This window comes from Neovison vison, chromosome 4 (genome assembly GCF_020171115.1).
Source record: "Neovison vison isolate M4711 chromosome 4, ASM_NN_V1, whole genome shotgun sequence".
Lineage (NCBI taxonomy): Eukaryota > Metazoa > Chordata > Mammalia > Carnivora > Mustelidae > Neogale > Neogale vison.
Window position 1 is genome coordinate 70,866 of NC_058094.1, and position 15,933 is coordinate 86,798.

General features: G+C 50.4%; 1 protein-coding gene across 1 annotated transcript; it reads right to left on the minus strand.

The window, feature by feature from the left end:
- Nucleotides 1-9,745: 9,745 nt before the first annotated feature.
- C4H8orf33 (chromosome 4 C8orf33 homolog) lies at nt 9,746-11,983 on the minus strand. The gene is made up of 5 exons (XM_044244668.1): nt 11,725-11,983; nt 11,313-11,636; nt 11,077-11,161; nt 10,810-10,956; nt 9,746-10,324 (listed from the first exon to the last, which is right to left on the minus strand). The coding sequence occupies exons 1-5, from the start codon at nt 11,728-11,730 to the stop codon at nt 10,185-10,187; spliced, it is 702 nt and encodes a 233-aa protein (XP_044100603.1). The 5' UTR covers nt 11,731-11,983; the 3' UTR covers nt 9,746-10,184.
- Nucleotides 11,984-15,933: the final 3,950 nt, after the last annotated feature.

Below are 15,933 nucleotides of genomic sequence, written 5' to 3' on the forward strand. Positions count from 1 at the left end.
TAGGAAAGAAGTGAGTCAGGAGGTCAGGGCCATCGTGAGTCCCAGGAGGGCCCTGGAGCAAGGATCCTGTGTCTTAGTTCTTGCTCTCACGCTCTGACCCTTGTTGGTGACTGAGCTCACAGCAGGCACCCAGTGAACGCTTGCGAAGACACAGCGCAGGCAGATGGGGGCACAAGTGCAAACCCACTGGTGGGCACTGAGGAATCCCAATAGGACCTGCATCCAGACGGAGCCAGTGCCCACATTTTACAAACACCAGCACAGAAATAGCCATTTAAAACCAAGGCAGGAACCACATATAACCCAGAGGGTTCCATTCTCCTGGAGGCTGAGCTAGCGGCCACAGCCAAGGCCTCTGGCAGTCAGGGGACTGGGAGTCTGGCAGGTGGCTAGGCTCACCCTTGACCCCGAAGCCCCATGGGACAGGAGGGAAGACCCAGCCAGGGCCCGTTCTGGCTCCATGGCGGCTTGTCATTGAAACAAGACAAGTCTGAGGGACTATCCCGGCCAAGGAGAGCCTAAAGAGACGTGATGATCATGTGTCCTGTGGTGTCCTGCCAGAATGCTGAAGCCAGGAAAGGTAGAACAGGGGGACCCTGAAAAAGGAAGGACTGTAGGAAATAATATGTCGACATTTGTTCGTTAATTATGACAATTCTGAAGAAAAATAGAGAGTAGAAATTAAAGGTCAAATAAGAGAAATCTATTCCATCAGACTGGAAGCTTAGAGGAAATAAATGATTTCTCAGTAAAATAACATTAACAAAATGGACCCTAAAATAAGGAAAAAGCAACGAGCAGACCAATCAGCCACCCAGGGACTCTTTCTCCTGCTGGCTCTCCCCTCACTGCTCTGGAGCTACCCTGAGACTTGCCCACCCACCACTGTCTTCCCCTCCCCAGCCGCACACAGCCCAGTGAGGACACCATGCACAGGGAGTCTCAGGGATTGCTGATCCTGATGTGTCACCTAGCACTTTTTGGATGGCAAGGGACTGGACATGCTTACTGAAGTAAAAGAAATCAATATTTTTAAATGGTAGAAATAAATTATTACTTGCAGGAGGCAAGTTAAGAGTGGGTTTGGACCTAGAAGTGCCAGGGGCTCACACTCTCACAGTGTGACCTGGACCCTCTCCAACCCACCATCCTGCTAAGTGTTCTGGACATTCGCAGGCACAGTCTCTCTCATTGCATCTGGGGCCTCAAGCAACTCTGGGCTGATACCCACTCATCATCTAGTCTACTGGGAAGCATTTCTTCTTCCCTTGAGTCCCAAGGAAAGTCACAGCTTTAAGTCTTTGGTCTTGGGACACATTCTTTTTTTTTTTTTTTAAAGATTTTATTTATTTATTTGTCATAGAGAGAGAAGCGAGAGCAAGCACAGGCAGACAGAGTGGCAGGCAGAGGCAGAGGGAGAAGCAGGCTCCCTGCCAAGCAAGGAGCCCGATGCGGGACTCGATCCCAGGACACTGGGGTCATGACCTGAGCCGAAGGCAGCCGCTTAACCAACTGAGCCACCCAGGCGTTGGGACACATTCTTATCCTTGAAGCCATCTGAGCACCTAGAAGATGGAGCATGGTGTTGGCTGGACTTGGATCATACACCCACCTTCAAGGTGGGGGAATGTGGGGTCTAAACTCTGGAACTCTTTGGATGGGAGGTAGATGAAATTATTGCTCAATCAGTGGAAGGCTCAAGGATTATTCCACAGCCCAAAATCCACACTTGGCATGCTTTCTAAAGGTCACAGTCCTTGGATCATGCACATGGCTCTCCAAGAACACGCAGTCTCAGTGAGAAACTGCCTGCTGGGAACACAGTTGTTCCTGTATTCCTGATTCTTACTGAGTGTGTATGTCAAAGCTTACACTGTAACTGGGAGGCCAAAGGCTTGCAGAGCCAGTCTGCTGTATGGCTGTTGTGGCCAGGGCCACGTTCAGTGTTGGGAGAGTAAGAGGCTGTGAGGGAGCGGGCGTTGGTCTCCACCAGAGGCTGAATGAGAATGAATGGAGACATCCAAAGAGGCTGTCTCTGTGGCCCATGAACCGTAAAACTGCCCAGTAATTGGCCACAAGGGTTGTCAAGACCCAGGCTGGCCTGAGCAGGATGGTTGGAGGCCAAGGGCTGTCCGATCTGAGACCTATCTATTTCTGATCACTCAGCAAGGACGAAGGATCCAGATGGTGCCAGGAGAGCACCACCAGCCCATGAGAAGTCTGCCCATGGTAGGCTTTCTGGTAGCCGGTAAGCCACTGCACCCAGTCCTGTATAAAGTCACGTGCATCTGGGGCACCTGGGTGGCTCAGTGGGTTATGCCTCTGCCTTTGGCTCAGGTCATGATCTCAGAGTCCTGGGATGAAGCCCTGCATCAGGCTCTCTGCTCAGCGGGGAGCCTCCTTCCCGCTCCCCATCTGCCTGCCTCTCTGCCTACTTGTAATCTCTCTCTGTGTGTCAAATAAATAAAATCTTAAAAAAAAAAAAAAAGAAAAGTCACACGAATCTACTGTATGCCCCCAAGGGTCAGGCCTTTGCTGGAAACAGGCTGCCCAGGCAGAACCCCTCCCTGATGGGAGGATGGAAGGACTGTGCACAATCTTGAGGCCTTCCAAAACCCTCAACTGGGGTTGAGTTGAATTTGAAACAGTGACCGGGCAGATATTTCACTCTTCTATTACAGTCCAACACTGAGGGGCAAAAAACCTACAGCCCAGCTCAATCCCTAATGCGCATGTGATCGGGGGTGTTTCCTGTCCATCCTAGAGACTCAGAGAGTCAGAAATGAGATAGAGGATAGGCAATAGGGCCACTTACACTAAAACCAAACCCTGACCCAGACCCTGACCCAGGCCCTGACATTGACACGGACTCTGCGCCAGACCCTGAAACTGGTCCCAAGCCTGCCCCTGGACCCAACCCATGACACTGACCCTAGACCTTGGTCCCCAAAACCAACCATGGCCCTGACCCTTCCCCTGCCCCCGACCCTGACTTTACCCTAAACCCTAAACTGGATCCTGACCTGCCCTCTAGCATGTTTTATTTTCCAATCACATCGACATTCTCTCTGGCTAAGTGGAAAGGAGAGGGCGGCTCTCTGGGTCTCTCATTTCTCCAAGCCACTACTGATGGAGCTGATAATTTATATCAGTAAGTTCTCAAACACTTTGTAGTTTTTACTGCATCCCATATTAGAGAATAATCTAACACTAGGAGGTTGAGTCTGGGACCCATGATCACAGAGTGAGTACAAAATGTGAACTAAGACCCTCCTCAATTTTCACCATATGGAGAATGATCAAGGCCTCTGGGCTTCCAGCTCAAGGGCTAAGTGGTATTCCCATTGCTCATCACAAAGATATGGATGTGAACACAGGCATGACTGTTTTTAAATACATAGTTTATTTTTCCAACTGTTGCATATCATGAATGATCCTTAACAGAATTTGGTGTGCACAGTATAAATATTCCCGTCTTTTTAAAATTGAGGATTAGGGATTGACGTGTTCTTGAATGTAGTTTGCATCAAAAATAGTTCACTATGGTTCTGACTGTAATTGTTTTATATTTTTCAATCAAACCTAACCTTCCTTACACCACAGACCACTCTTCAGCACACCTGCACTTGAGGAACATCCAAATTAACAGTGCTGGGGAGGACGTTTTCTAGAATAACGGAAAATCCAGGGCATAGTATGTCATTCTAAACTATGGGAACTTTCCTGTTGGGTTAGAATTTTCAGTGGAAGAGGAACACCTTGTCCTCAGTCCCCACGGAATCATGGAGCCGCCCAGGAGAAGACAGAGTGGGCCACTGGGTCACTGAGGTTAATTACAAATCTACTGTTGCATGTATTTTTGCACAAATCTCAGAACAGAGCTCTGACATAAAAATAATCATGCTCCCTCGCTTGAACATTCTGAAATACCAACATAATAAGTTATCTGTATAATTATATTATTCATTAATAATTAAACACAATCTCAAAGAAGCTGTATTCAAATACATATATTACAGATCATGTTCTAATAGACTAGGACTTTTTATCAATTACTTAAACGTTAAGTACTGAAACCTGAAATACTCTGTAGTGGTAGCATGAGCCTAGGGAATTTAGCAAGGTAATACAGAGTTCATGAACTTCACATGACATTTCAAGTGTTAATTATGACATTTACCTATTGCTCAGCATTGAGTTTTTGGGTTTTTTTTTTCTCATTTTATTTATTTATTTGACAGACAGAGATCACAGCAGGCAGAGAGTCAGGCAGAGAGAGAAGGGGAGGCAGGCTCCCCGCTGAGTAGAGAGCCCGATGTGGGGCTCGATCCCAGGACCCCGAGATCATGACCTGAGTCAAAGGCAGAGATTTAACCCACTGAGCCACCCAGGAGCCCCCTGCTTTTCTTTTTTCAAAGACTTTTTATTATTTGAGAGAGAGAGCGCGTGCACACCAGGGAGCAGGGGCAGACCCCCCACTGAGCATGGAGTCCGATCCAGGGCTTGATCCTAGGACCCCAACATCATGACCTGAACTGAAATCAGATGCTTAATCCAGTGAGCCACCCAGGGACCCCACAATTTTTCTTCCTCACTAATCTTCCCAAACACAGGATCTGATTTCATTAACTACTCTCTCAAAATATAAAGTGAGGGTGACTCTTGCAGGTACTCTAAAAAGCTACAAATCTTTAGTCGAAAAAACATTAAATCTGTTCACTATTAGATATTGTAACTACTGTGAATATCCCTCAAATCTACAGCAAAATATCTCTTATTATTGCTCGGACTCCCTACTCTGTATGCAGACAGAACTGGGTCCCAGGACTCAAGAAAATCTCTCTGAAGCCTGCCTTGAACGAAAGCTCTGCTAGTTCCCGGGGGCAGGTGTCCAACCAGAGTCGGGCACCTGCAGCAGCATCTCTCTCCTATACCTTCTCCCTCCCAGTCTCCCAGGGGAGAGTCATGTACTACAGGTAGAGTTTCATTATTCAGCCATCATTTACTCATACATTTAGTTAATTTATTTATTAACTCCATTGCTGAAACTTAGTAATTCCACTATGTAATCAGTAAATTACCCATCTGCCTTGGAATCTCCTCATCACCGACCTTGCCTGGTTAATTCCTACTCATTCACTTCCCATCTTGAAAATGTTATTGCACTTGAACAAAATTTGCCTCGCTGACTTAACAAAGCCAATGAGGCTACCAAAACTGTTTTGCAGGGCGCGGAGGTCTCAGAAATGGGAAGACGCAACAGGCGGAAGAGACCTAGGAGCTGTCTAGCTACTGAAAAATATGCCGAGACCTAAGAGAAGTTGTGGATTCTTTAAATTACAGTTTTCAAACATGTCTGTTTTGTGTATCAAGTGATTGGAAGCTCAGAGAAGCGTCAAGAGGGTTAGATAAACAGGTTTAAGGCTTAGTAAGCCTCCAGGACAATGTCCAAATCACACTACAGAATTGGCCTCCGAAATGTATGGGAAGTTGGTGCCACCCCAAAATCCCTATCAATGGCATCGTTCAGAGACAACAATGGGACAAGGACAATACCACACTGCTGTTGGGAATAAATTGCGGGGAAACTGCCATCTTATGGCAGAATTTACTAGCTAAAGTTGACAAAATAGTTTTCTTATTAGGACTTACATTGTTTAAACTTACAGTAGAAATTCACTTGGGGAATGAGAAATTAATGAATACTGACCCAGTGAAAGTAAAGGTAAACGTATTTTTAACTTAGGAGGATCTGCCACTGGTGATTTGGCTTTTCTTCTTTTTTGACATAAATGGAAATTTTTCAAACATAGTGGAAAGAATGGTGTGACAAATGCCACATACACATCAGATTTAGTAATCAGCCGTATTTGCTTGACATTTTTGTATTGTAAAATATAAAAAAATTACAAACACTGCACACCCAAATATTTCAGTATGCACTTCTACAAATACCAGCACAATTTTCCAAAGAACCACAATACCATTACTGAACCTAATAAAATCAACAATTCGCACAGATCGTCAGTGTTCAGTTATGAGGGATTTTCCAAAAACCAATTAATGTCAGAGGCATACCGAAGACACAACCAAGAGAAATGATATTTGCAAGTCGTAAGAATCTACTATAATTTCCCCAGGAAAGACAAAATACCTCCCTTGTACACTAAAGAGGAATAAAGGAAACATTTTTTCCCATAAAATTATCAGGGAACGGGCAACGTAAACCTAAAATTATGCAGGAAGGACCTTCCCTAAGCTGTGTGGAGAAATATGTCCATGTTCCAACGTGACTGTGTCTTGTTAGTGGGAATGGGTAAGAATCACCAAACCTGACACACTACATCTCTGCTTTCTCATCTATGCAGACAGACCACTGCGTCAAGTGTGCAGACGATCACTATGCAAACACGAAGAGAGACTGCCAACAACCCCCCTCAACAAAAGCTGTGATCTTTCTGGTTTTTGACTTGGGGGGGTGGGGGTCAACAACCAATCCCTCAGCTCCATCCTCCTCATCTCCCGCACCCAGTGCCTCCTCTGCTCCTTACTCTTCACTGGCCCCCAACACAGCCACCTGCATCCTCTGGCAATCCACATTTCGTGTGTGTTTACCATAGATCTTTCCATTATTTTGACCAAAACCATCACTGTGGTCATGGCTTTCAGGTTCAACACACCTGGAAGGAAAGTGAGGTATGGATCAGTGTCACAAAGCCTCTAATCCTGGCATTCCCTGAGGCAAGTAGATCTCATCTGGCTAGGAAGGTCTCCAGGCTTCACCAACACAGATATACACTCCTGAGTCAAGATATACAATCTCTTACAAAAGTCTGCAAATCTCCCCTTACCAGATGTGCAGTGATCTCATTTTACAATCCATTTCGTGAACCTGTCACCAGGCTCTATTTCACTTTCCTGTTTTCCTCCATTATAAGTCTTCCTCACCGGCCAGGATCTAACGGGTTTTTCTAGTTTTTTTTCCCAGCATTCCTAAAGGTTAGTTTACACCTTTGTATCTTCTACTCCTCTGGGATTCATTATCCGGAACTGTAAGAAACTAGCATTCCTCTCTTTTTTATTTAATTACCAAACATATCATACATCATTAGTTTTGGATGTAATGTTCAGTGATTCATCAGTTGCATACAACACCTAGTACTCATGACCACACGTGTCCTCCTTAATGTCCGTCACCTGGTTACCCCATCCCCCCACCACCTCCCTTTCCATAATCCTCAGTTTGTTTCCCAGAGCCAAGAGTCTCTCATGGTTTGCCTCCCTTTCTAAGTAAAATGACAGGGGACTGGCTGAGTGTCACCTGTTTCTGAAGCTCCCCATGTGGGGTGCCCACTGACCAGAGGTGGGGGGAACAGCTGAGCCAAGGACTGGAAGGGCAGGACTAGAGTTTCAGGCCAGGGGGCCCAGCTTTTGGTGAGTCCCACAGAGGCACAGTAAGTAGGCAAACTAGGCTGGGAGCTTCCTGGGAGCCAATACCTGTGGTGTGTGCAGTTGCATGTGGGCATTAAAGGGGCTTCCAAAACCTTGGGGGATGTGGGTGTATCCTGTCCAAGCACCCAGAAGGTAGGTGATACACCTCCATTTTTCAGGAGGCAATGGGACTCAAATTAGGGGGGGAACCCCAGCTGCTGAAAATATAGTCCTTAGAACACGCCATGGGGAACCAAGCAAGCGCTGACAAAAGTTTGCAGAACAGGAGCGCCTGGGTGGCTCAGTCAGTTGAGCACCTGTGTTTGGCTTGAGCATGATCCCAGGGTCCTGAGTTCCAGTCGAGTGGACTCCCTGCTCAGCAGGAGATCTGCTTCTCCCTCTCCCTCTGCCCCTCCCCTTGCTTGTGCCCTATCAAATAAATAAAGCCTTTTTTATTTTTCTTTAAAGATTTTATTTATTTATTTGACAGACAGAGATCACATGTAGGCAGAGAGGCAGGCAGAGAGAGAGAGGGGGAAGCAGGCTCCCCGCTGAGCAGAGAGCCCGACGTGGGACTCGATCCCAGGACCCTGAGATCATGACCTGAGCCGAAGGCAGTGGCTTAACCCACTGAGCCACCCAGGTGCCCCCAAATAAAGCCTTTTTAAAAAAGCGCATAGGGGCACCTGGGTGGCTCAATCATTAAGCCTTGCCTTCGGCTCAGGTCATGATCCCAGTGTCCTGGGATGGAGCCCCATGTCAAGCTCCCTGCTCAGCAGGGAGCCTGCTTCTCCCTCTCCCACTCACCGGGCTTGTGTTCCCTCTCCCTCTGTGTCTCTGTCAAATAAATAAATAAAATCTTTAGGGATAAGAAAAAAAAAAGTGTGTAGAACAAATGATCATCACCCAGACATACGGCTGTAGCCAAAGGAAGGCCACTAGGAAGAACCAAACATGAGCTGCAGAGCCAGGGAGCTGGTGTTGAGACCCCACACAGCAGGCCTGCGACACAGACCAGAACACCGAGGCCTGAGGGGGTGCAGGTAGGTCAGGGCCTCCAGTTAACCTCACCTAGCACCACCTACACCCACCCTATTTATACACCGGTGAACTGTGGCCACAGTCAGGGGTCTGACTTAGCTGTGGTCGCCTAACATGCAAGCCATGGAGGAAACACCACCAGGAACACAGCTGGGTACACGCTGAAGGAGCATCCTTAGTAGAAAAATGACCTAAGAGGGAAAGCAGAGTTGATGGCCCAGAGGCTAAATAGTGCCCTCCCCTCTTCAGATGATGCCGGTTTCCCAGTCTCCATGCACCATGTTCCCCAGAGTCCCAGACCTGCTACAAGTGGACTTTTAGTGAACATCATATCAGTACTGAAGCCCTGAGGCAGAATGGAGTTGGTTATCTCAGGAGCAGGCAAGAAGCCAGCACAGTGGGAACAAGAAAGGGAGACCACTTCAGAGGGGTGGTCAGGAGGCTAAAATGTGCAGAGGCCCTAAGCGGCACCTTGTCCACCAGCCTTCACATTGTATCATGGGTACAATCAAGTCACTAGGTCAGAAAAATAGGACCCCATATACATGGAGGAGCACTGGCTGCACTGAACACACAGAGGCAAGAGCCACGTGCTGACATGAACACCCGGAGGCTCACACGGCAGGCAGGGCAAGAGCCAGGGCCAGGATTAGAATGCCAAACAATGAAGAGAAAGCACAAAAGATTAGAGATTTAGTTTGAAGACAGAACTCACCTTCCAGCTAAAATATTGGACACTCGTGTAGAAGAAGGAAAGCAAGAAAGGCTGACACAGGTTTTTGGTTTCATCAGCGAGGTGGGCAGCAGGACCCTCACCCAAAAGCAGAAGACAAAGGGAGATCAAATGTTTAGACTTGTCACGTCGGAAGTACCCGTGAAACACCGAAGTAGAAATGATGGGCAGGCAGCTGGGCTCCAGGCATCTTACCTAGTCTGGGATGCAAGCTTGGGAGACACCAGCAAAGGTGGCAGCACAACCACGGAGGAGGACTAAGCCACCCAATTCAATGCAACAGAGGTCCTGGGACAATGACTTGGAGCAGCCACGGTCTGGAGAGGTCATGTACTGATGCTCAACCCTGGTCTTTAGCCAGGATCGAGGACAAGAAGCTCTCTGCTCCTGAGAACAGAGCCTGGCCTTCTGGGAGTCATGAACCTGCTCAGGAATGATACAAAGGACAAGCACTACGGTGAGCCCGGAACCCAGCCACGCCAGACACCTCGTCTGTACTCATGTAACACAGGTAGTTAGCCCATGAATTCACTAATCCGCTCTGACAAAAAATAGTTTTATTGGTGCAACGTGACACTATGACATAAAGCACTACACCATCTGACAGGACACTCTTCGGTAAGTAAGCACCACGATAGTTACATAGCTTCCCCCACACCCCTCACCTACACACCGAGAAAAACATTCTACAACGTGCTGAACACTCACTTCAGGTTACTGTAGAAGCTTTTCCAAACGGACCTCCTTCCTCTGGCAGGAAGGACATTTCCTCTGAAAACCTACAAATGGCTGTTGTGCTTCCGTGACAGTACCCGACAGGCTGGTCTCACCTCTGTCCCACAGCCAGGGCACCAGATCCCACTGACCAGCCATGGACAGACCAACCCCGCGTCCGACAGAGCATTCCTGGAAAGGCTCTGTACTCCAGACAGACCCCACACTACGTGGGCAGGGGAACTGTTCTGGGATGGAAGACCAGTTAAAAAAAGTCGAACCTAAACTCTTCATCAGGCGTATCCAGGGTGGCCTTGGCTACCCCTGCCTGGCGAGGCCTGCAGACCCTTCCGTTCTTCCTCCTGGCGGCCTCACCCACAGGCTGCACCTGCGCTGCACGGGCTGCTGTAGGGGAGCAGACAGACAGTCTCAGAACGGTCCTAACAGCTAACCTCACCTGGGTCCCTTCAACTCTAACCCCCTGGGATAGAAAACTGCTCATTCCTCAAAACTGTAGGGACCGTGTTATCTCAAACTCCACTTAGACACAGGGGGACCGGGTGGCTCAGTCAGTCGGCTGAGTTGATTCCAGCTCCGGTCACGATCTGAGGGTCAGGAGATCCAGCCTCCCATCGGCTCAGGGCTCAGCGCCGGGAGCCCGCTGAGACGCTCTCCCCCTGCCCTCCGCACCGAGCGCCCTAACCCTAACTCCCGCCGTCCCTGTGCCTGCTCTCCCAGGCCTCCGGGAGCCCGTGTCCTCCCCCTGCCCACCCGTGCCAGCCCTGTTACTCTGGGTCTCCTCGGTCACTCCCTGGGCTCGCCCTCCCTACCCCCTGCACGCTTCTTAAAGGCGTCACTTATCTGACGGTGCGCACTTGCCCGCTCCTCACCGGTTCTGAGAGCCCGAAGGGCCTCTCGCCGCTCGGCTTCCATCTGAGCCCTGTAGTCCCCAAACAAGGAGCGCATCAGCTGCCTCTTCCGGGGCAGGGGGGTTCTTTCGCTGCGCAGGGTCCGGAGTGCCCCAGTAGCCTGCTCCTCTGAGGATCAAACACACAAATGACCAGGAACCTCTACCCTCACCTCCCGCGGTCCCGCGGCAGCGCCCGCAGCGCCACGACCACGGCTCCCGCCCCCAGCGCGACAGAAAGGCCCCTCACTCTGCCTCGGGCTCGGTCTCTGCATCTTGAGGCCCAACTCCAGCTGGTCCACGCACCACGCCAGCTCCCGGGCCAGCTGCTCCGCCTGCGGTAAGTGGGGGACGCGCCGATGACGCGGCAGCAGGACCCGGCGGCCGCCAGCCCCACCCGCCGCCGCCCTCCCGTCCCCGTCCCCGCGCAGCCTTAGCGCCGCAACTCCGAGCGCGCGCCGGACCCACGGGGCTCGCCGCCCTTGCCTGAGCCTCCGCGCCCACGGGCGCCTCCTCGGAGACCGGCTCCTCAGAGACCTGCCCGCCTCCGTTCGCCACCGACGCCCCACTCCGACTTTTCTTCTTCGTCTGCTTCCTGGAGGCTGCGGCGCCTCCACGGCGTTCGGGGTGCGCCCCGGGGGCGGCGTCGCTGCAGGCGGAGCGCCCTAGGCGGAGACCGGCCGGCTGGGACCTGACGGCGGAAGGACGCGGGGCGTCGGGGAGGGACCCAGGCGGCCGGGGGCTGCGGGGCGCGCAGGCGGTGCGAGGGCTTTCGGCCGCTGACTTCTCCCGAGCCGGCTGTCCTAGGGCCTGGACAAAGGGGGACAGCACAAGGGTCGTGGGGGGCCGCCGAAGGCCCAGGACCCTGGCGCCCCCGCGGTCTCTCCGCACATCTCACCGCCATGCGCCGCCGTCGCCGCCGGATATTACGTAGGGCCGGAGGTCCGACGCCGAACTCCCTCCTCCGGAAACGCGTCTGCGGCGCCGAATTCCGCTTGGCCCGGACGCGCGGTGGGCGGGGGCGGAGGGGGACCAGGCTTCAGTGGGCGGGGCCGAGGCTGCGGTGGGCGGGGCCGAGGCCCTGGCCGCTGCGACGCTGTGGGGAGGTCGGACGTTACCAGGTCGCAGGCACCGCTCTGGACGGGAGGACGACCCCCTAAACAAGGGAACGCTCTGGAAGCTCCCCTAGTGGAGAGAGAAAAGCAGTCACAGAAGCGCCGAGAATAGCAGTCGACACAGGCCGGCGAGTGGTCCGCAAAGACCTCTGGTGCCAGGCCGGCGGATCGGGTCGGGGGGCAGGAAGGACGCGGGGAGGGGGTGGGGCAGGGGCCGCGGTGCAAGGCGAGGTCGGAGACTTGGGCGAGATGCGGTCCTGCGGGCGCCGTGGGGTAGCCCGCTGTCCGCTGTGATGGTGAGTGCCGGGGAGGAGACGTTGGTCCAAAGAGGGATGTGCGCAAGGGCCTGCTTAGCCAGAGGGAGCCGTTTTGTTGTTTATGCAGGAAACTGAGACTGACCCTGCCCCTCCCAGGGGAACTGACTTAAAAGCAAGTCCAGGAAACCAGCTCCAGGTAGCAAAGCCCAGATCAAGGGCGGGTCAGGCCAGGTGGAGACATCGGTGGGGGCGCATACTGTCTCCCTAGCTACCAAGGAGAGTGGACCCTGCCTTTTGGGCGCCAGTTCTGACCAAGGTGATCGGCTAGGTCAGATATCTACTGTAGGGTAAGTTGTAATTCAATTGGCCACCCGCGTGTGACCTAGCATGACTGTGCAGCTTTCTCTGTGTGTTACAATCTCATTGGCTGCCTGTTTGTGGCCCGGCTCAACCACATGGCCTTTGCTCTATAAAAGTTAGTCTGTGAGGCTGGGAGGGGTCACTCCGCCGATTGGTGGGTTTGATTCTTGAAACTTGGCGTGAAATAAAGCTTTGCTTGACCTTTGCTTTGTATCAGTCTCGCTCCTTTGATCATGGACCCATTATTGGGGGACCTATCACTGTGGTCCCACTCAGATGTGTTTGAAAGATCGCTCTGCTGTCTTGGGTTTAGGGTTAAGGCCAGATGGCTGGGGGCAGGTGAGGATGGGAATATTGGGGGAGGGGGTCAGAAACAGAGGGGAAGAGCCTGCACACTTGCTGGTGGCTTGATGTGAGCGCCGCAGGGGAGAGGACAGAGGGAGCCCCATCCCACAATCTGCCCAGGATGGTCCTCCTGCCGTATTGCACTACAGACCAGAGTGCCTCCTCCCCGCCCCGGGTCACAGGTGTCAGCAGACCTCCGCAAGAATGAGGAGCTCCAGAAAGGACGGGATCAGGATAGGAAGTGTCGTTTCCTGAGACCATGGATGGGAAGTGTGGCCTGCCTGTGCTGGGAGGTCTCAAAGGGGGGACGGGTGGTCATCACAGATAACTGGTGTGCTGTTCATTGCAGCGTAGCAAGTTGTCACAAAACTTAGCAGATCGACAACAGTAAACGGCTGGTACGGTTTCTGAGGATCAGGAATCTAGCAACAGGACAGCTGTTTGGTTCTAAGTTAGGGTCTCTGGTGACCCCTCTTGAAGGGAGGAATATCAAAACCTTTTAGACGTATTTTTCTTAAAAGATTTTATTTACTTATTTGTCGGAGAGAGAGGGAGAAAGAGCAAGCACAGGCAGACAGAGAGGCAGGCAGAGGCAGAGGGAGAAGCAGGCTCTCTGCCGAGCAAGGAGCCCGATGTGGGACTCGATCCCAGGACGCCGGGATCATGACCTGAGCCGAAGGCAGCTGCTTAACCAACTGAGCCACCCAGGCATCCCTAGACGTATTTTTAAACTACCACAGTTAGGATGTGTTTTAGTCCCAGCAGATGGAGGTTTTGGTGGTGAGTGGGTTCCAGAACCAAAAGGACTTTTTCCTGCCTTGTTTGGCCGGAATCAACCTGTGAGACTTGGCCCAGAACTGCTTCTACAAGAAAGCCTTCTCAGCCCAAACATCCGTGTCTGAGCACAAGCCTCACACCAGACTGCCGTCTTCCACAGCCCTATGCGCAATCAGCCATGTGGTCCTATAAGTTTTTCTCCTAACTGGTCTCTGCCCCTTGCCATGCACACCATCTCTGCCCTGAGCAACCTCAATGCAGGCCTTGCTGATTTCTGCACTTCCTCTCCCTTGTCCATCCTGTGGTGGGAGTGAGCTTTGTAAAACAAAAACTGTGTTACTCTCTTGCCTAGGAATCTTCTGTTTCCTCCATCATGAAGTCCAGACTTCTTAGCTGACACGGACAGCTGTTTGCCTGATCTTCCAGCCAGCACAAGCCTGACAAATCACACAGAGGCAACAATTTCCAGACCTCACTCTGCTCTGGTCCCACTGAGCTCCCAGCCTTCTGAGTTTCTCCTTATAGGCCCCTGCAGCCCCACTACCCTCTGCCCTACACAGACACCTTATTTCCCTTCCCTGGCAGTACTAGCTCCTCTCCAAACCCCCAGACCCAGACAGCAGGTCCCTGAAGAACTTTAAAGAGGAAGGCATAGAGGACCCAGCCTTCCATTTCAGTAAATCTTCACATCTCGCCACTGCCTCCCACCCTGGCATGTAAAAAGGACTCATAAAAGTAAGTACAAGTCCTCAGCTTCCCCCCCCCCCCGGCTTCTCACCTCCACAACCACCCCAGAAACCACTCCTAACATGGCACTCTCCATCACCATGGCTACTCCCTGTTCTTAAATAGATAATTCTCCACTAGTCTCCACTAAAACCATCTTTCCTCTGCCTACTCCCCTAGCATCTCTAGAAAATATGTTACAAATTTCATACCTGTAAATATCAGTATTCATATGCAGTCACTTCTTATCATTCCAGATAGTTCTATACAAAGTAACCGAGAACAGTGAATTTGTGAATACTGAACCATTGCTCCTAGGGGAAGTACAGTTGGGTTCTTGGGAGCCTCCAGTCACAGTATTTTCATCAACCACTTGATACATCACCTTGTTGTGTTTCTATATTTAATATATATTAACATGCACATCTAATATACATTGTTGATTTATTAACATTGACATCATGGCCAGCAACATGATGACTAGTACCTGACTGAAGCTTACGTAGCACATGTATTTTCTCCGTAAGGCACAGCACACCTTCGGAACACTAGACAGCACCCCAGCACTATGCTTGAGAGACATTTTAAACAGCAAAACCACCACAAAAAGCAACAGAATGCAAAAAAGTGGAACATTGAATGCACTATAAAAAGGACACTGATTTAGAGTATGGGAGCAGTGTTGCCGGTTCAGCCTTAGCTGGGAACATGGCAGTGAAATCACCCAGAATTTTCATTACTCTGTGCATCTCCATGAATGACTAGGAAAGTATAAGGGGAGGTTTTGGGGGTTACAAGTAAATTTTAGCAACCAGGTGAATTTGCAAATATGGAATCTACAGTAATGAAGATTAACTGTAGAAATAAACATATTTGAAGGTAAAAATCAAAAATGGATATCATTAGGACCTAGTTGAAGAAACAGAATGTTGGGACGCCTGGGTGGCTCAGTTGGTTGGACGACTGCCTTCGGCTCAGGTCATGATCCCGGAGTCCCGGGATCGAGTCCCACATCAGGCTCCCAGCTCCATGGGGAGTCTGCTTCGCTCTCTGACCTTCTCCTTGCTCATGCTCTCTCTCACTGTCTATCTCTCAAATAAATAAATAAATAAAATATTTAAAAAAAAAAAAAAGAAACAATGTTATCAGTGTAATTCAGGACTTCCGTGTGTACATTAACATAAATATGGGGATACCTGGGTGGCTCAGTAGGTTAAGCCGCTGCCTTTGGCTCAGGTCATGATCCCAGTGTCCTGGGATCGAGTCCCGCATCAGGCTTCTTGCTCAGCGGGGAACCCACTTCTCCCTCTGCCTACCACTCACCCTGCTTGTGCTCTCTCTGACAAATAAATAAATAAAACCTTTCTAAAAAATAACATAAATATGTATCTCTAAACAATACTGTTTAATTTTGCATGTTTTGAACTTTACATACATTAAATAACCCTATATGTGTTCTTAAGCTTCTTTTTCTCAGTAAGTTTGTGAGGGTTACACATGTTACTGTGTGCCATTGTAGTTCACGGT

Bases quoted from the DNA above. Each gene is read 5' to 3' on its own strand.
- C4H8orf33 (XM_044244668.1), bottom strand. The intron at 11,162-11,312 runs GCAAGGGCGGCG...CACTTACCGCAG, and splicing joins CCGTGGGCGCGGAGGCTCAG to GCGGAGCAGCTGGCCCGGGA. The intron at 10,325-10,809 runs GTGAGGAGCGGG...GCTCCCCTACAG, and splicing joins CCTTCGGGCTCTCAGAACCG to CAGCCCGTGCAGCGCAGGTG.